The 21,093-nt window shown below is 38.3% G+C and overlaps 2 protein-coding genes across 8 annotated transcripts; both read left to right on the top strand.

The window, feature by feature from the left end:
- Positions 1–3,057: 3,057 nt before the first annotated feature.
- LOC122869171 (immunoglobulin lambda-1 light chain-like) lies at positions 3,058–19,658 on the top strand. 4 transcript variants are annotated; one of them, XM_044181886.1, is made up of 5 exons: positions 3,058–3,212; positions 3,305–3,390; positions 5,217–5,456; positions 9,985–10,018; positions 10,832–11,363. In XM_044181886.1, exons 1-5 carry the CDS (start codon positions 3,173–3,175, stop codon positions 11,161–11,163), a joined length of 732 nt encoding a protein of 243 aa, XP_044037821.1. In that variant the 5' UTR covers positions 3,058–3,172; the 3' UTR covers positions 11,164–11,363. The 4 variants fall into 4 exon arrangements, 3 of the variants coding, with proteins under 3 accessions (XP_044037821.1, XP_044037820.1, XP_044037822.1); XR_006376261.1 differs by lacking the exons at positions 3,058–3,212; positions 3,305–3,390; positions 5,217–5,456 and adding exons at positions 7,415–7,469; positions 7,548–7,873; positions 19,527–19,658 and having other exon boundaries at positions 10,832–11,231; XM_044181885.1 differs by lacking the exon at positions 5,217–5,456 and having other exon boundaries at positions 3,305–3,630.
- On the top strand, positions 12,258–19,658 carry LOC122869172 (immunoglobulin lambda-1 light chain-like). Of its 4 annotated transcripts, XM_044181891.1 has the most exons (5): positions 13,634–13,786; positions 13,879–14,197; positions 14,946–14,951; positions 18,338–18,372; positions 19,132–19,658. In XM_044181891.1, the coding sequence occupies exons 1-5, from the start codon at positions 13,747–13,749 to the stop codon at positions 19,464–19,466; spliced, it is 735 nt and encodes a 244-aa protein (XP_044037826.1). In that variant the 5' UTR covers positions 13,634–13,746; the 3' UTR covers positions 19,467–19,658. The 4 variants fall into 4 exon arrangements, with proteins under 4 accessions (XP_044037823.1, XP_044037826.1, XP_044037824.1 ...); XM_044181888.1 differs by lacking the exons at positions 13,634–13,786; positions 13,879–14,197; positions 14,946–14,951 and adding exons at positions 12,258–12,412; positions 12,505–12,830 and having other exon boundaries at positions 18,339–18,372; XM_044181889.1 differs by lacking the exon at positions 14,946–14,951 and having other exon boundaries at positions 13,879–14,206; positions 18,341–18,372.
- Positions 19,659–21,093: the final 1,435 nt, after the last annotated feature.

Genomic DNA, 21,093 nt, shown 5'->3' with positions numbered 1-21,093 from the left:
CAGAATGTGTCACAGCCCTGCATCACTGAAGTGGGTGGGAGCAGGTGGGGGAATGGCTCAGAGAGATTAGGGAGGCAGTTATAAGAGAATGCAGCCCTGGTCATGTTTTCTCAGTGTGTCACTGTTGAAGGATCGTACCGCAGCAGTGTGCTCTGCTGCTGTGACCTGGAAACACCCCTAGCATTACTTCACAGAAAGGTATAGTAAAACCCAATGGCAATCTATGTTATCATCTTGGTTTCCAATTATCTTAAATCAAAAAATAGATTAATCATTTGCAGATTCAGCTAAATATTATTTAGCAGAATTCTAACTTGGTCATCAGGTGTAAGAGGTTTTCTTCAAGTGAAAGTGTGTGAAGTATGTGTGCTTACTTACTAAACGTCCAAGTTTGCCTGGCATCACTTTCCTGTACACTTGTTTTTCAGTAATACCCACATCTTATATTTCTGTTTTTGCTAGTAAGCAAGATGAGGGCGAAGGGGATTCTGGTCCTGCTCTGCATGATCTTAACATGCGGAGCTCAGAAATGGAAACAGGAAACCTCTCGTTGGGACCCTAAAGGTCAGGGACAATGTGTTGTCACTCTCGATTTTCCACAATCTGTAAATGCTTATCAAACAGGTTTCATTCCAAAAGCACTTAAATCAAGATTTTGTGTGCACAGTTCAGGGTAAATACTGGGATACATACTCCTAATATAAATGTCTGTCTTCAGCAGAACACAACAACGGTATGACTTGTTCCAACCTGACTCAGGTACTGGACAACTGGAAATTTGCAATTGTAACCCAAGTGAAAGACCTGCTCATCAATGACCATGCCTCTGTCCTACCTGAATACAACAGGTGGGTCATACTGGCTTCTGACTGGACTAACTGTAAATTGCAGTGATGGGAGACAAAGAACAAGAAGAACAAGAAGAGAAAACAGAAAGTCGAAATGTTGAGTAAGAGAGAGGTGAAACGTGCGAGAATAACAACAGTCGGTGATGTCAGTGAAAATTTTATTGTTCACTCAAAGTGGTACGAAATTAGGAATTATGTAACTTCCATTGCTCTGCACATGACCACTGACCTGTCAGAGCCAGTAATGTGATCCGTGATTGCTCTGGTCGACACAAGGCCGACTCTGCTTTGTAAATGACCTCACTAGGGGAGACTGTGCCAAAAGAATACGGGAAATGTTTCAGCCTTGAGTGTTTCTGGCAGATATTACTGCAAGTCACTGACCCTTTCCTTTGGAGATTAGGATCAGGACCATGATACCAACAGCTAAGTGTAATGTGAACATTCCTGAGTAACCATTTCAGGTGGACTTCAAGTGTCCTTTCTTAAATTTGGGCCAAAAATCTGTTTGTTTTTTTATACTTTCATCTTTTTAAAGGGACTTCCTTTGTGTCTGTTATCCTGATGTTTCCTGCAGATGATGGGGCTGTTCCTGCTTAATAGCATGTCGTGACTTTTATGTTCATGTTGCCAATTTGAATTGGTTCTCCTCTTGGTTATTTTTTGCCAATAAACAATGTTCCTATTTTAATGCGAGCTTGTGGAACATTACAGTGCCAGAGCTCTTTGACTGGTCATTCAAATACTGACATAATTTACTTCATTTGTGCTTTCTCCACGTGTCCAGGATCCAGCCTCTGTCAGACGCTCTGAGAGACCTCTACAGGCAGTTTAACACTCTAAAAGACGAGCTGGGGAGGCTCACCACAAAGTTTGACAGTGTGGAGGCTTTTGTGGACGACCTCAAGGACGGCAGGTTCACTCGGCCTCAGCGGCCCGTGCAGAGGATTCCCCCCAGTGTTGGTCTGAGGTCTCCACTGCGAGCACAGATGAGGGCTCCTGACAGGGGGATTATCAAGGGGCCAACACTGATCAGAGCGAGGAGGAGGGGGCCACAGAGACCTTAGACCTGTTGTCTCCTGGCTTATGTCTTGTATCAATGCTGATGTGTCAAACAAGAGTTGATATGTTTATATATTTTTCAGAAGATGATAGTTTATATAATTTTATTGATGAGTGTGATGTGAGAATAGGTCACATAAATAAGACTGACTTAGTGATGCATGGGGTAGAAAAGATGATGGAACTTTTTTCATCTTTGCAAAAATGTATTTATCTTCACCTTTCTGTACAAAGTCACTTTTAACCACAAGGTGGCAGCATTTATCAAATTATCTCGACTGTCTTCCTGCTGCTCTGTGTATTAGTAGCTGGACATAAAGTAAAATAATGACTGAAAAGGTAATCCAGAATTGTGATATAATATACCATATATATTTTTTGACATTAATCAACACTGTATTTTTAATAATATTAATAATTTGAGTTTTTTCCCCAAATAATTATTAAAAATAGATTAATTTGCAACTTATATTAATCAACATTTGGTAAATGGAATACACTTATTTAGCATTTTTCAACCTTAGGAGGACAAAGTGCTTTACATTGTGCTACTCACCAACCCTGTGATTAATGATATGCTATATGCTAGGCTACATGTTAAATAAAATATTTATACAAGTTTTTCAACTCTTTTCTTTCTTTCATTTTATATTCTTTTACAATGCATCTATAATAAATTGGTTTACAAAAGTGCAGATTTATGCTTTCCCCCCCCCTGTCTGTAATAGCCTGATTAGCCTATCTATTCAGTAGTTGATGTATTTTGGAGAGCAAAAACTATTTGCGTAACACTGTTCTCCAAGTTCAGGCAATTTCTACAACATATTTAATTTTATGTTATTTGGGACAGCTGCAGGATTCATTCAATACAATGAGCACTGAGATGTAGTTACTAACAAAAACTATCATGATGGGTTGATAAGACGAAAGCCAGTGGTTTTACCCTGGAGGTTATCAATACAGTAACAAAGTAACAAATGCAATAAACTAGACATTGTCACACTGTATAAATAAAAGTTTTTGCCTACACTGACGATAAAGGAGACAAATAAGACTCTCTCTACAGAAGATAAGAGACCAACAAATGTGACAAACCATGCAGATTCAACCAGAGCTCCTCCTCCTGTCAGTCACTCTCAGTTTCAGTGTTGTATTAAATTGCTCCTCCAGCACCTCCTCTCCTCATCCTCCAAAGCCTCTAATCTGTCAGCAGTAAACTCACTTTCCAAGTTACAAGGCCATTCTCAGCACACACTGACAGCATGCTGGGGACCCTCTGCACTCTCATCACTGCTCTAACATGTAAGGAGGCTGACTTACTGCAGCTTTCACCTCAGGTTGGATTCATCAGTCTGTGTGTTTCTCTTGACTCCATGTCCTCTTGTTGTTTCCAGGTGTGAGTGGTGTGACGGTGCTGACACAGAAGCCTCCTGTTGTGACGGTGAGGAAAGGAGAGACAGCCACCATGGACTGTAACCTGGGGACCGTTACTAGGAGTCCTGCTCGCTGGTATAAACAGATTCCAGGAGGAGTTCCTCAGTTTGTGCTGGTTTACTATCGTGAGTGGTGGTCTGTAACTTATGGATCTGGTTTCTCCTCTTCAAAACACTCATGTAATTATCGCAATGAAGTGGATTATTATTTGATCATCAACAATGTGGAGGAGGGAGACTCAGCAGTCTATCACTGTCAAACATGGGACGGCTCTGTTAATGAGTGGGTATCACAGTGATTTACACTGTGACAAAAACCTCGTCACTAAACACTTCTGCTTTTTGAGTCTCTGACACATCTGGACTGGGAGTGAAGCCATCTGCCAATGTTTTCTGTTGCTTCCCCACTTGTACATTCAACATAAACTTACAAATCTACTTGATATCATTAAAATGTATTGACTCAGCTTCTGATATCAATATGCTTGTTTACATATATATTTTTTCAAGACACACACACACACACACACACACACACACACACACACACACACACACACACACACACAGACATACACAAATTGGTGCATAAGTGTTAGCCTCCATGTAAAACTACTCACTGCAAGATGACCAACAATGTAGCAGTAACCAGGACTGCTTTAAAAGATGAACTGGAGATTCCATATAAGAATAAAACAAGGACAAATCTTTTCAACCAGAAGAGATTTTCTCACAGTCTACGTGGTGCAAGACTGCAAATTAGACTCTTGTGTCTTGTGATGGAAGGAGGAGGTTTAAGTCGTGGATCGCGGGACGAAAAAAATGAATTTGTGGCCTATGACATTTTGTATAAGTTAAAAAAATGCTGTTCTCTCTCGCCACTGAAGAAACTCATTCAACAAAAAAAACCACTGTGTTCAAAACAAGAATGTATTGATTTGTACTCACGACAGTTAAATCAATATTTTAACTGCAATATTTTTACACCAACTTCTATTGTGATTTTAATGTTTCTCAGTTAATTCAGAAAAATACAGAGATAACAGACATATTTCTGGATTGTTCCTACTGTCTACCTTTCAATTTTATTCTTTACTATATTTGCATACACAATTTCAGAAAAGGTATTAATGCAAATGAAGAAACAACATTGTTAATAAAGGTTTTTGTTATTAAACTTGATCAATATTTCTTTATCTGGTTTGAGTCACTTGCAATAGTCAGGACATTAGAAAAATCAGATAAACAACTGAAACTGAGTTTTCATCGTTCGCCAGAGAAGCTCTCCTTCCTCTCTTCCTTCCCAGGATGCACCTGCAGGCCTCCTCTCCTTATTTATAGCTCCATGTAAATGAAGAGGTCAAGTGTCAACTCTCTGTACAATCAGAGGGAACTGTCTCTGACTGGAAACACACTGATGGTTTAATTACTGTCATTTGGTCAGTCAGAGACAGTTTCCCTCTAATGTGTTTAAATTACAGTATGCACATGTGTGCAAAGCCAAAGCTTCCTGCAACAGATGTTGGTTGTTGACTAAATTAGATGATGATGGTCTTTTTAACTGACAAAGCAAGAAAAATGTTTCAAAATGCTAAACTTTCATGGATTCATCCACTAGAAGCTGAAAATAGTAAGAAACCCATATAAATTGCTATGTTTTTGACATCATGACACTATTGTAGCTACACTGACAATAATGGAGACAGAAATTACTTCGTGACAAATGTGACAAACCATGCAGATTCAACCAGAGCTCCTCCTCCTGTCAGTCACTCTCAGTTTCAGTGTTGTATTAAATTGCTCCTCCAGCACCTCCTCTTGTTTCCAGGTCAGTCCTCCACAGAAGCCTCCTGTTGTGCCTCTAATCTGTCAGGGGACTGTTACTAATGATGCTGCTCGCTGGTATAAACAGATTCCAGGAGGAGTTCCTCAGTTTGTATTAAGTTTTTATCACAGCTGGAGCTCTCCAAGCTATGGCTCTGGTTTCTCCTCTCCCAAGTTCACATCTACTCATCAGTCAACATCAGATTACCGTTTGATCATCAACAGCGTGGAGGAGGGAGACTCAGCAGTCTTTTTCTGTCAAACATGGGACAGCGCCGTTGATGAGGGCATATCACAGTGATTTACACTGTGACAAAAACCTCCTCACTAAACACTTCTGCTTTTTGGGTCTCTGACACATCTCAATACAGAATGAAGCAACTGGGCACTGATCTCTGTAACCTCCACCTGTACATTCAACATAGACTTACAAATCTGCTTGGTCATGTGTCAGGTCTCTGTAAAATCAGAGGGAACTGTCTGACTGGAAACACACTGATGTTTTAATCAGTCTCTGTCAGTCAGAGACAGTTTACCTCTCGTGTGTGATTTCCAGTATGTACATGTATGCAGAGCCAAAGCTTATGTCCTGCAATAGATGCCAGTTGTTGACTCAAGAAAAACTTGTAAATTAGATGATGATGGTCTTTTTAACTAACTGAATTAAGCACAATTATTAAAAAATGCATGTCGAGGTTATTTAAATAGCATATTTAAAACAACCAGAGTTGGCCAAAGTGCTGTACCAATTAAAGTTAATGACACAACAATAGTGAGTAAAATGACATCAGTAGTGAAAAGGCACAATAACAACAACAAATGGCAATGATAAAATACAAGGCAATATCAAAATATGTGCACAGGTAGGAACTGCAATGACTTTTTGGCGAGTGAAATCAAGTCATTTTGAGGCAGAAACGACCTTTCAGTCGCAAGGTGGATGATGCAGTCACTTTTCGGCAAGGGCAAAAGTGCATTTTATAGTTTGTATTGGCCCTTCAAATGTATTTCAACAGGTAAAAAGGACTGGTTGAGCTATAATCTGTCAAATATAACCCTCATGAATTAAATCAAGTCATTTTGAGGCATGAACAACCGTTCAGTCACAGGGTAGATGCTGCAATCACTTTCTGGCAAGTGCAAAACTGCATTTTATGGGTTGCAGGCCTATTGCCACTTTAAAGACTTTTAAACTGGTCTGGATTGGTTGGCACAGAGCAGGTAAAATAATGCGGAGTCATAAGGATGATTGAAAAAGAGATCATTTCTTTATTTTATATATAGGCCTAACCCATCCCTAAATCATGTTAATTACAGTCTAGTTTCCAAATATAAACAAGGACATTAGACATAGGCCTACTAAACACTTATAAATATCCGAATCAATGGGCCTCTTACAGTAACGTTATTGCCTATAATAATTTAAATGTCATGATTAAGCCACAATTGTGATTATTCGGTTACAAGAAACGTTGAAGGTTAACAAAGACATACCTTTGCTATTACCACGAACATGAGAATATATGTATTTGCACGTTATGACTGTTTGATCCAGATTTCCAACAAGAAAACACATCTGCTAACATTAGGTCAACATATGTGGAATGCCATTTTATTCAATATTAAATAAATAAATAAATATGCTTATGAGATTAATAAATGAGTCAATATGGTTCAATAAATAAATAAAATATAATATATTGCTAAAATATTGTTATATGTTACTTCTAGCAAGACTTAATTTTGTTGATTTCTGCATGTAATTTAACATCCATGTTCTATCTCATTTGACACCATTTGATTATTGATCATTGCTTAGATTTTTATGGTTCAGGTTTCACACTATTACATTTATGATGTTTGTAAACATTTCTTAAACCTCTTTTAACTGCAGATATTTCTGGGGCTAATCAATGATAACTGACTGAGTCAGTTAGTGTTCATTTCTGTTTAGTCAAACGTGAGATATTTAACGGTAACATAAAACATATTTAATCTCAATCCGTTTTTATGTAAAGTAAAATATATCCTCATGAACTAAAACAGTAAAAGTTTTTTGTATGAAATGACTTGCAGATGTGATGTGAAACCCACAAACATGACGTAGTTTATCTGTGAATGAAAATAGTGTTGAAACTCCTCCTCCTCCACTTCTCCTCTCCTCAGCGTCTTTATAAGCTTCAGTCTCTCTTCTCCTCACACTCCAACCCTGCTCACCTCTCAGCTGGACAGTAAGGGACGTTTACACCACACACTGACATCATGCTGGGGACCCTCTGCACTCTCATCACTGCTCTAACATGTAAGATTGTCTTCTCTTTCCTTTTACATGTTCACACAGAAACCTTTCACTCATGTATTTTTCTGTGTATGTTGACAGATGTTGATGCAGTGAAAGTGCTGACCCAGACGCCTGCTGTCCACACAGTTTCTACAGGACAAGAGGTTGTTCTCAGCTGCAACATTGAGAGAGATGATGGAAAGTATGTCAGCTGGTATAAACAGGTTCCTGGTGAAGCTCCTCAGTATGTTCTGAGATTTTACCATAGTCACAGTTCACCCAGCTTTGGAACAGGATTCTCCTCAGACCGATTCAACTCTAAATCCTCATCGAACATAGATTACCAGTTCATCATTAAGCGGTCAGAGGCAGGAGACTCTGCTGTCTATTACTGTCATACATGGGACGACTCTGCTTCTGCAGCTGTATCACAGTGATTTACACTGTGACAAAAACGTCCTCACTAACTACTTCAGCTTTTTGAGTCTCTGACACATCAACTAATGCTCTCTATAACTCTATTCTTAAAAGATCAATTGCATAAAAAAGTTTACTCACTTATCTCTCTCACCACAGAGAACATGAAGAAGTAATTAAAATAAATATTTATTGTTTTCTACTTTTTGTTCTTTTCATTTGCACTGGACAGCACAGTGAAAAACACCGAGATTTTTATTTGACCTGGGGGACAAACATTTGTGGTAAAAATTTGTATATTAATAATATTAAACACATATAAACAAAGATTAATCCAAAAACACGTCATCTCCTGATTTTCTATGCATAATCATCATTAAAGCTCCAGTATGTAGGATTTTGCTGCATCTAGCGGTGAATTTGCAGTTTGCAACCATTTGAATACAGACCCTCCCCTTTCCAAGCGTGTAGGAGAAACTACGGTGTCCGTATAACTTGCGAAAAACGCAAAAGGCTCTCTCTAGAGCCAGTGTTTGGTTTGTCAGTTCTAGTCTACTGGAGAAACATGGCGGTGCAATATGGTAATGAAAACACAACAATTCTTATTTTCATTTGATTATACACTAATGAAAACATACTTATAAATATAATATTCCACTCTGCCAATAGCTCCTCCTAAATGTTACACACTGGACCTTTAAGTAAATCCACAGAATCACAAAGGTTACAAAATCTAAATTAATTTGGATTAAAATTCACTGTGCTGTCTTTGTGAGTAGAGAATTCAGAGAACTATAATAAAATGTAACAAGAGATCAACATTTGTGTTCACACTCTGCCTTGGATATAATGTAACAGTAATGTTGGAGACCCAGGTCTCATTAACAGCTCATAGAACAGATTTAACATTGTTCTATCGGCTTGGTATTTCATGTCTTTTCCTATTTTAATGAACATTGCTGATAAACATGATTTTGAACTGATGATATAGTCCAGAAATTCACTACAGAAAATGACTCATTACTTCTGTTTGGGGTCTCAGAGACCCCGTCTGTAAAACATGATTAAATACAATGGATTTTAAACAACTCTGTAAGTGTGATTGGTGTTGTCAGCACTGTTTATGCAGCACGACTCCTCCCAAATACTAAATGAGTCTACATATGTTTATGTTATTGGAGTTTTATTACAGTTTGTTCATAAGAGGTGTAATAGGGAGTTAATGCTCTCTGAGCTTTAACTGACCTCAAACATAAGAAATGTCACTATGTGGCAGAAAAAAATGTACATTTCTTTGCCTATATTCTATAAAGCTGTTCATGTACGTCTTTTTTATATGACATATAAAACATGACATATTTCTTTATTTGGTGTGATAACAAAGATTTATGGTCATTTCTGTATTTTATAGCCATCATCAAATGTTTAAGCCCAGTTTGTGGCAAAGGGAAGGATTTCCACTTCAACACTGTTCTACATATTGGGTTTTAATGAGGTCATGAGAAATGAAAAATGTTTAAAGAAAAAAAAAAGTCATATTGTGCAGCTAATATTATTTTTATTTTGGGCTCATTTGTTTATTTATTTGACCAGCGGATCCTCAAAGAATGTCAACAAAACACAGGGTTAACACTGTTACAGGACAAAATATGCAGCCTGATGAGTTCACTATAGCATGAGCCATCTTTCTGTGTAATTCTTTCTTTAACATTATATAAACTGGTTTGATTAAATTTGATTGTTTGAAGATGACTTTTGGCTGCAGTGGGTTGAAAATGAAATTACTCTTATACCATCCCTGCAGTCAACAACACCCAGCATTGTCTGACTGTTTGACTGATGCTCTATTGAAAGAGAATATTTTCATCATCAACATTAGACTGAAGTTACTGATGATATCTGGACTTTTAACACCTAAACCATGAAAACAAAAGGAGCAACAGAAGATTCAGAATCAGTCCTCAAGTCCTGCAGTGTTTTGGAATATAAGCAGTCTGATGAAGGGACCGAGATGTTGACAGTGAAAGTTGGTCTCAACAGGATGTTTCAGTTCCACTCCCCTCATCAGTGAGAGTCAGGAGGTTTTTGTACAGCCGTGTGTACAAACTGAATCACTGTGGTATTCGGACAAGGCACCAAGCTGATTGTGACAAGTAAGTACTTTTTAACTGATCATAGAACAAGATAGATTTTCTGTTTCTGATTCAAATTAAGAAAATATAATCAACTTAATTGTTTAAAGTATTTCACGTTTAGTAAATAATATAATTTTTTACATCTGCTTTCAAACCAGACTGTGAAGTAAAGCTCTGCAAATAATCACAATATTTTAATCACATAATTATGTTCTACAAACATTCTAAAGTTTTTTAATGTCTGAGGAATTTTCAACAGTTGGGCAAAATTTATAAGATTGTGCTTATTTATTTTCACAATGTATGACAAGTTTTAAAACATGACGATGGCAAAATGGAAAAACAGTATGTAAAAAATCTGTCAAGAGTATTTTACACTGTGATCAATGTTAAATTATTGTGTTTGTAATGTTTATTCACTAATCGTCTTAATGGATCATTCTGAGTTTACATGAATGCCATTTTGGCTGTTTAAACTTTTTTTGCTTTAAATAGAGATCACAAAAGCAAAGTGACCACTGATATATCATAATTCAGAGTCATAGTGACTAAAATAATTCTATTAGGATTCAATTTAGATGTTTCCAGCATCGAAATTATTGTGAAGTAATCAAAATATTTTGTTATTGATGGATTTAATTTTAAAGAGGAACGCTAATCAGCTCATCAGTAATGATTTCTTAATGTTTTTGCCGATTGAAAATCTTTCGCTTCTTCAAAGTGTTTTTCTTATATTGTCAACACAACTAATAAATGAATCTGTTACTGTCATGCTTTGTATTAATGATTTGACTCCTAGTTATTTGATGAATGTCCTCTGTGTATTTTCAGGCTCCAGCCTCCCTCCTCCTGTCCTGACTGTCTTCCCTCCGTCCAGTGCTGAGCTCCAGTCCAACAAAGCCTCTCTGGTCTGTCTGTCCATTTTGCCCAGTGAGTCAAAGGGTTTTGCTGATGTGAGCTGGTTGGCTGGTAGGAGTCCAGTGAGCAGTGGGATCTCTACCAGCACCGCTGTTCAGCAACCAGACCAGACTTTCCAAATCAGCAGCTATCTGGCCATCCAGACGTCAGACTGGAACAGGGATAAGGTCTACACATGTAAAGTGTCTATGGGCTCCCAGACTTCAGAGAAAAACATCAACAAGTCAGACTGTCCCACTGAATAATAGTAGAGGAGCAGAATGACCATTTCAAATCTGCTTCCTTACTGTTTGTGCTGTTTGCTCATTACGAGGTTTACGTGTTAGAAAAGATGTGTCTGCATGCTTGTAATAAATGTTGTGACAGTTAGGTGGAGGTGTTGTATCAGCTTTGCAATTGCTGCATTTTTCAAGAATCATTCAATAAAAAAATTAAAAACTGTGAATAAAAAGTGTTTGTATTTATTTGTACTCATGAAAGCATCATTTAAAACGATAATGTTCTACACAATTTCGTAACCTTCACTAGATTTTATTTTTCTCCTGATGTTCATCTCACTGTTAATTACAGTTAAGGGCACAGAGATAACAGTTATATTTCTGTTGAATTCTTACTTGAATATGTATATTTAAATTGAAAAAGCTACATTGTTATTAGGTGTTAATTTGCAATAAAAGCACAACAGAGAGATTAATATTACTTTGCCTGGTTTCAGTTGCTTGCAGACGTTAAGACGTTAGAAAAATCAGATAAAATGAGCAAATGAAACTGAGTTTTCATCCTCCGTCAGTGAAGCGTCACCTCTCTACTCCTCTCTCTCTTCCTTCCCAGGATGCACCTGCAGGCCTCCTCTCCTTATTTATAGCTCCATGTAAATGAAGAGGTCAAGTGTCAACTCTCTGTACAATCAGAGGGAACTGTCTCTGACTGGAAACACACTGATGGTTTAATTACTGTCATTTGGTCAGTCACAGTTTCCCTAATATGAATCATGTTCATGTGTGCAGAGCCAAAGCTTATATCCTGCAGTAGATGTTTCTTGTTAAAATATGAAAAAGTTGTATATCAGATATGAAGATGAATTTTCTCCAACTAAAGCAAGCAAATATAACAATTCAAAAACACAACTGGATCGGTGAATCCTATTTATCTATGACAATAAAACTGCAGGAAGTCTTTCTCTGATCATGACGTTGTAATATTTGGGAGACATTGCCTACATTGACAATAATGGAGACAGAAAAGACTTTTCCCTTTACAGAAGATAAGAGACCAACAAATGCAAACCATGCAGATTCAACCAGAGCTCCTCCTCCTGTCAGTCACTCTCAGTTTCAGTGTTGTATTAAATTGCTCCTCCAGCACCTCCTCTCCTCATCCTCCAAAGCCTCTAATCTGTCAGCAGTAAACTCACTTTCCAAGTTACAAGGCCATTCTCAGCACACACTGACAGCATGCTGGGGACCCTCTGCACTCTCATCACTGCTCTAACATGTAAGGAGGCTGACTTACTGCAGCTTTCACCTCATGTTGGATTCATCAGTCTGTGTGTTTCTCTTGACTCCATGTCCTCTTGTTGTTTCCAGGTGTGAGTGGTGTGACGGTGCTGACACAGAAGCCTCCTGTTGTGACGGTGAGGAAAGGAGAGACAGCCACCATGGACTGTAACCTGGGGACTGTTACTAACAGCGCTGCTCGCTGGTATAAACAGATTCCAGGAGGAGTTCCTCAGTTTGTATTAAGGTTTTATCACAGCTCGAGCTCTCCAACCTATGGCTCTGGTTTCTCCTCTCCCAAGTTCACATCTACTCATCAGTCAACATCAGATTACCGTTTGATCATCAACAATGTGGAGGAGGGAGACTCAGCAGTCTATTACTGTCAAACATGGGACGACTCTGCTAAAGAGGAGGTATCACAGTGATTTACACTGTGACAAAAACCTCGTCACTACATGCTTCTGCTTTTTGAGGCTCTGATACATTATGCTGTGAGAAAAATTCCTAGCAAGGAATTTCTCTGACATCTCTAAATGTGCATGTAAAGAATTTAATTAATGATGTCTTACAGTTTTTTTTGCTCAAGCTCTGCTCAACATATATTATTTCTATATTGTGGAAGTTGTGATTTTTAATTTCAGTTGTGGTAAATGTGTTTGTTTGTTTTTTGGTTATTAGTAAAGTTACCCAACAGTATACTCAAATACATTTTAAAAAATGAAATACATAATATCTCCTAGTATTGATAAAAAAAGACTATGTATAGAAAATAACAACAGAGTGAAAATATTGAATTTCTCTTTAAGAGGGATTTAATAAAGTATGTCATCTTCTTCTTCTTCTTCTTCTTCTTCTTCTTCTTCTTCTTCTTCTTCTTCTTCTTCTTCTTCTTCTATGCCCTGCTCATCAATAAACATTGTTTATTGTGTGTATTTAATATGAGAAAATTAGTATATCTTGATCTTAAAACCCAAACCACATATTCATTTGTATGATTAGTTTTAAAGAGAAAATATGCCTGATAACACTCCTCCATGTATGCAAGCAAAATATGCAGACTTTCAAATATAAAATTAAGATTTATGGTCATAAACAAAATAAATTACGAAACATGAGATTATATGAAATGATCTCAGGACATGACATTAAACCACGTACATAATGTTTTTCATTCACTATTGAAAACAGTGTTGAGTGATGAAACTCCTCCTCCTCCACTTCTCCTCTCCTCAGCGTCTTTATAAGCTTCAGTCTCTCTTCTCCTCACACTCCAACCCTGCTCACCTCTCAGCTGGACAGTAAGGGACGTTTACACCACACACTGACATCATGCTGGGGACCCTCTGCACTCTCATCACTGCTCTAACATGTAAGGAGGCTGACTTACTGCAGCTTTCACCTCAGGTTGGATTCATCAGTCTGTGTGTTTCTCTTGACTCCATGTCCTCTTGTTGTTTCCAGGTGTGAGTGGTGTGACTGTGCTGACACAGAAGCCTCCTGTTGTGACGGTGAGGAAAGGAGAGACAGCCACCATGGACTGTAACCTGGGGACTGTTACTAACAGCGCTGCTCGCTGGTATAAACAGATTCCAGGAGGAGTTCCTCAGTTTGTATTACGTTTTCATCACAGCTGGAGCTCTCCAACCTATGGCTCTGGTTTCTCCTCTCCCAAGTTCACATCTACTCATCAGTCAACATCAGATTACCGTTTGATCATCAACAATGTGGAGGAGGGAGACTCAGCAGTCTATTACTGTAAAACATGGGACAACTCTGCTAAGCAGTACGCATCACAGTGATTTACACTGTGACAAAAACCTCCAAGCTAAACACTTCTGCTTTTTGAGTCTCTGACACATCTGGACTGAGTGTGAAGCCATGAACCAAAGCTTTCTGTAACTTCCCTACAAATACAATGGAAAATATATAATTTCCTTCATCTTAATGGATTCTCACTATTTCTTGCAGAAGTTGTGAAAATAGTATAACTACATTAACCTTGTTTCATGAGACAGGCCCTGAAGCTGCTACACAACTGTTACAGAAACAAACAGTTAACAGGTGAACCTGACAACAGGTCACTTAGATACACAGCATTCTGATTTGTCTTTAATTATTCAGTCAGAGCAATTTGGATTAATAGGAAACATATTTGCTTGGTGAGATGAACATTCAGAAGAATAAAATACTGAGATGAAAGGTAAACATTACAGCTTTTAACTGCACATAATAACATGGTGAGAACTTTGTAACACAATTCTTAAGACCAAAGGCAATATATTTATCCTGGTGTATATGATTATTTAAAGATTTAAAAAGGTTAACAGATATCACCCTTGCAGTAGATTATACTCACAGAAAAACATCAGCAGGCTTCTAAACACAATGGAAAGATACATTTTCATGAACAACAATCAGAGATCAGTTGGAAGTGTATAACAGTGTTTACTGAGTTTAACAATAGAGAAGGACTTTGGCAATTAGAGCCATCGACGTGATGCTTCATCATTAAGCACAGGCCCATGAAGAGAGGAGATAAGTAGAATCCCCCAGAGTGTAGATGCTCGTGGTGGAGTAAAGCCAACAGAAGATGAAGTCTCTCTGTTGAATCACCTGGATCATCCTGAGGAACAAGGTGGAGATGGGGAGGTGGTGGACTGCACAATCGTAGGTCTGACAGACAGATTGGCAGAAACACAGTGATATTTAAAGAACAGCATCCGAGGACTGATTGGCTCGAGGAACATGGGCAGAAAGCTCATTGGCCAGATATGGTGATGTCAGAATTGTGAATGAAAGGTATTTTGAATGCGTGGGAAAGTGGAAATTAAATAGCAGTGAGAAAATTGGAGCGAGAAATTAACAGGAATTACAACAGAAAGAAAAGTGAGAGGGAAAAGATCTTCCTTGTTAAACTTCTGTCAAAACGTCACTTAAAATATATGTATATATAATTATGTCTTTTTTGATGAGGAATTATTCACAGTGAAACCACATGATGTAGTTTATTTATGAATGGAAACGGTGTTGAGTGTTGAAACTCCTCCTCCTCCACTTCTCCTCTCCTCAGCGTCTTTATAAGCTTCAGTCTCTCTTCTCCTCACACTCCAACCCTGCTCACCTCTCAGCTGGACAGTAAGGGACGTTTACACCACACACTGACATCATGCTGGGGACCCTCTGCACTCTCATCACTGCTCTAACATGTAAGATTGTCTTCTCTTTCCTTTTACATGTTCACACAGAAACCTTTCACTCATGTATTTTTCTGTGTATGTTGACAGATGTTGATGCAGTGAAAGTGCTGACCCAGACGCCTGCTGTCCACACAGTTTCTACAGGACAAGAGGTTGTTCTCAGCTGCAACATTGAGAGAGATGATAATCAATATATCGTTTGGTATAAACAGGTTCCTGGTGAAGCTCCTCAGTATGTTCTGAGATTTTACCATAGTCACAGTTCACCCAGATTTGCAACAGGATTCTCCTCAGACCGATTCAACTCTAAATCCTCATCGAACGTAGATTACCAGTTCATCATTAAGCGGTCAGAGGCAGGAGACTCTGCTGTCTATTACTGTCATACATGGGACAACTCTGCTAAGGAGTACGCATCACAGTGATTTACACTGTGACAAAAACGTCCTCACTAACTACTTCTGCTTTTTGAGTCTCTGACACATCAACTAATGCTCTCTGTAACATACATGGAACTTTAAAAACGACTACAAACCAGTGTCCTAAGCCTATTTTGAAAGATCAATTTCATATAAGTTTACTCACTAATCTCTATCATGGAGAAGTAATTAAACTAAATGTTTGTCATTTTCTACTTTGTGTTCATTTCATTTGCACTGCACTGTGAAAAAACACCAATGAGTGATAAACAAAGATAAACATAAAGATTCATTCCTTACATTGGGGACAAATATGTTAATATATGGAGGTAAATTGTGGTAAATATCCGTAACGATCAGTAAGTGGACCTGGAGTGTAGAATATTATATGAAAAGAGATGAGTCCAAAAACACTCCAGTTAATTTTATACATTAAAATCATCAGCGAGTAAATCCACAGAATCACAAAGGTGCTGAAAATTCACTATGCTGTCTTTGTGAGTAGAGAATTTAGAGAACTGTAGGCTAACAAAATGCAACAGAGACAAACATTTGTGTTTCTCACTATCAGACAAACACCTTCTCGGCAGGGCAAATGATACGCTGCCGTCTGCCCTTGTCCTTGGCAGTGGCAGCAGAGTACCAGATGGTGATGGAGGAGGTGAGGATGGACTGGCAGAGTAGAAGTGCGCCATCACTGACTTTGGCAGGTTGAACTTCCTCAGCTGCCGCAGGAAGTACATTCTCTGCTGGGCTTTCTTGGTGAGGGAGCTGATGAGACTGCACTCTTCTGGACAGAGACTTCAGACGTTGTACCTGGAATCTGCTGGAGCCACTCTCCCAGTTTGGGGGTCACGGCCCCCAGTGCTGCGATTACCACTGGCACCACTGTTGCTTTTATTCTCCACATCGTTTCTAGCTCCTCTTTAAGCCCTTGGTATTTTTCAAGCTTCTCGTGTTCCTTCTTCTTGATGTTGCTGTCGCTGTCGCTTGGGATTGCCACATCTATCACCACTGCCTTCTTCTGCTGTTTGTTGATCAACACACTGTCTGGTTGGTTAGCCATCACCATTTTGTCAGTCTGGATCTGGAAGTCCCACAGGATCTTAGCTCGGTCATTCTCAACTACCTTAGGAGGTGTCTTCCATTTTGACCTTGGGACTTCTAGCCCATACTCATGGCAGATGTTCCTGTACACTATGCCAGCCACTTGGTTATGGCGTTCCATGTGCGCTGTTCCTGCCTGCATGTTACACCCTGCTGTTATGTGCTGAACTGTCTCAGGGGCATCTCTGCACCGTTTGCACCTGGGGTCCTGTCTGGTGTGGTAGACCCAAGCCTCTATTGATCTTGTACTGAGTGCCTGTTAGGGCAAGATTAGATTCGGTGCTGTCCTTTGGTGAAGCCTTTTGTTCTCTGTCGGTGGTACATGCCATGCAGGGGCTTGTCTCTCTATGATGGTTCATCCTCCTCCTCATTCTCGGGTTTCTGCTGCCTGAGGTATTCACTTAGCCGTTCATCACTGGGGGACGTCTTCCTGATGTACTCCTGGATCTTTGTTGTTTCGTCCTGGACAGTGGTTCTGACGCTCACTAGTCCTCGGCCTCCCTTGTTCCGCTTAGTGTACAGTCTCAGGGTGCTGGATTCGGGTTGAAACCCTCCATGCCTTGTGAGGAGCTTCCTTGTGTTGATATCAGTGGCTTCTATCTCCTCCTTTGGTATCTGATGACTGGCAGGGCGTGTGTGTTGATGGCTCGGATCTTGTTCTTCCCATTCAGCTGACGTTTCAGGACCTGCCTGACTCTGTGTAGGTATTTGGCTGTGGCTGACGTCCTTGCTGCCTCCTCATGGTTTCCGTTTGCCTGCGGGATCCCAAGGTATATGTGGCTGTCCTGATATTTCCTTTACATATACATACACACACACCTATATACATATATATATTTATATATATATAACAAGTTTAATATAAAATTACTCTTATACAATCCCAGCGGTCCCAAGTTGTCCTGCATTATCTGACTGATGCTCTTTTGAAGGAGAACATTTTCATCATCAACATTAGACGGAAGTTACTGATGATATCTGGACTTTTAACACCTAAACCATGAAAACAAAAGGAGCAACAGAAGATTCAGAATCAGTCCTTAAGTCCTGCAGTGTTTTGGAATATAAGCAGTCTGATGAAGGGACCGAGATGTTGACAGTGAAAGTTGGTCTCAACAGGATGTTTCAGTTCCACTCCCCTCATCAGTGAGAGTCAGGAGGTTTTTGTACAGCCGTGTGTACAAACTGAATCACTGTGGTATTCGGACAAGGCACCAAGCTGATTGTGACAAGTAAGTACTTTTTAACTGATCATAGAACAAGATAGATTTTCAGTTTCTACTCAAATTGACCAGAAAACCTCAATTTATGTGATACTTCTTCATTGAACTTGTTGAATGTTTAAAAGAGATGATGTTTTTGTATATCAGTTTTGATACCAGGCTGTGTCTTTGAAGGGAAGGTCTGCAAATGATGACAATATGTGAAATGTTTTCTGCAAATGCTCCATAGTTTTTTAATAGTTGAGGCATTTTTATTAGACAGGCAACATCAACAACATTTTCTTCACAACTGAGTTTTAACTCTGCAAAGCCATTCTAGCTATAGATTCTCTGTCAAGAGGAATTTAAATTACAGTATCACTACTGAATTGCTGTGTTTGTGTATTTTAATTTACCAATCTTCTAAAGTTTAAGGATAATTCTGAATTCATCATGATTATATATTGGCTGAATTTTCTTTTCTTTGGTGGTTAGATAGAAATCACAGAGGCAAAATGACTACTGATCTACTGTAATTTCTCAAAGTGACTGAAATAAATATATTAGATCTCAAATACCATGTTGTAAAACACAGAAGGTGTTTTAATCATCTGAAGTTCGTGATTTCGAGAGGTTTACCCAGATTGTTTTACCAAATGTTTTACTTCAGCGTATTTATTGTATTGTCAAAATAACACATTAACACACTGTCCAACCCAGGTACTGTCATGCTTTGTATTAATGATTTGACTCCTAGTTATTTGATGAATGTCCTCTGTGAATTTTCAGGCTCCAGCCTCCCTCCTCCTGTCCTGACTGTCTTCCCTCCGTCCAGTGCTGAGCTCCAGTCCAACAAAGCCTCTCTGGTCTGTCTGTCCATTTTGCCCAGTGAGTCAAAGGGTTTTGCTGATGTGAGCTGGTTGGCTGGTAGGAGTCCAGTGAGCAGTGGGATCTCTACCAGCACCGCTGTTCAGCAACCAGACCAGACTTTCCAAATCAGCAGCTATCTGGCCATCCAGACGTCAGACTGGAACAGGGATAAGGTCTACACATGTAAAGTGTCTATGGGCTCCCAGACTTCAGAGAAAAACATCAACAAGTCAGACTGTCCCACTGAAGAATAGTAGAGGAGCAGAATGACCATTTCAAATCTGCTTCCTTACTGTTTGTTTGCTCATTACGAGGTTTACGTGTTAGAAAAGATGTGTCTGCATGCTTGTAATAAATGTTGTGACAGTTAGGTGGAGGTGTTGTATCAGCTTTGCAATTGCTGCATTTTTCAAGAATCATTCAATAAAAAAATTAAAAACTGTGAATAAAAAGTGTTTGTATTTATTTGTACTCATGAAAGCATCATTTAAAACGATAATGTTCTACACAATTTTGTAACCTTCATTAGATTTTATTTTTCTCCTGATGTTCATCTCACTGTTAATTACAGTTAAGGGCACAGAGATGACAGATATATTTCTGTTGAATTCTTACTTGAATATGTATATTTAAATTCATAAAACTACATTATTAGGTGTTAATTTGCAGTCAAATTACAACAGAGAGAATATTGCTTTGCCTGGTTTCAGTTGCTTGCAGACATTAAGACGTTAGAAAAATCAGATAAAATGAGCAAATGAAACTGAGCTTTCATCCTCCGTCAGTGAAGCGTCACCTCTGTACTCCTCCCTCTCTTCCTTCCCAGGATGCACCTGCAGGCCTCCTCTCCTTATTTATAGCTTCATGTAAATGATAAGGTTAACCTTACTATTTTTGGTATAGTTATTTTTTTCTAAAGCAGAAGGTATCTCCATATTAATGTATCCACATCACGACTCTTCCAATAATATTTTAAACGCCAGCAAGGTTGTCTTGTATTAAGTGACAACTGGTTTGCTGTATTTTGACAGCAATTACTTTTGACATATTATATTCAAAAAATTAATTTTAAGACATAAGGTGACTTTGTTTCCAACAAAAAAAATTATGCAGAATCAATCAAAATAGTTTTAAGATTGTGACTGATGGATTGTGTTTTAAATATGAATTCTGCTCATATTTTTCGGGGATGATTTCTAGATGTTTATTATGTTTCAAAATGTTACTTTTTCAACTAGATTATTATGTTGGGAATCCAACTAATAACTTCATTCAGCGCTGTAATGCTTTGTATTGTGACAGGTACTTTTTAACTGATCATAAAACAAATTAGACTTTATTGTTTTTATTTAGAATTCTATTAAATAATTAATTTACATTAATTTAGTAACAACTTGACTTAAACTTAAAATATTTAACATGTTCAGTGCATAAATGATTGTGAAGTGCAACTGATTGCAATTATTTAAATTTTTTTGTAGTTTTAAATTTTAAATTAAATGCAAAAGTTCAATTCACTTATTATTGTCAGTTTCTTTTAATATTGCAAAACTAGCCAGAAATGATGCTAATTGTCATCTGTTACTTAAAATATGTTTCATTGTAAGTTAGCCACTGTTTGAATAAAGTTCCACACATTCACATTGTGAACACACTTGTGTTGCAGGCTCCAGGATCCCTCCTCCTGTCCTGACAATCTTGGAGTGCTGTCCTAGTTTTTCCTTTTTCTTGTATATTATGTATCATGAAGGATCCAGCACCCAGGCTTCAAGGTCTAATCACGAGTTGAGCGCGTTGCGCCTTAATTTCCATTTAGATGAGTACATTTAATTTAATTCAATGTATTTAATTGAACTTAATTTGATTTTATTTCATTTATTT

This window comes from Siniperca chuatsi, linkage group LG21, assembly GCF_020085105.1.
Source record: "Siniperca chuatsi isolate FFG_IHB_CAS linkage group LG21, ASM2008510v1, whole genome shotgun sequence".
NCBI lineage: Eukaryota > Metazoa > Chordata > Actinopteri > Centrarchiformes > Sinipercidae > Siniperca > Siniperca chuatsi.
Note: the sequence above shows the minus strand (reverse complement) of the source record. Positions and strands in the feature narration are given on the sequence as shown.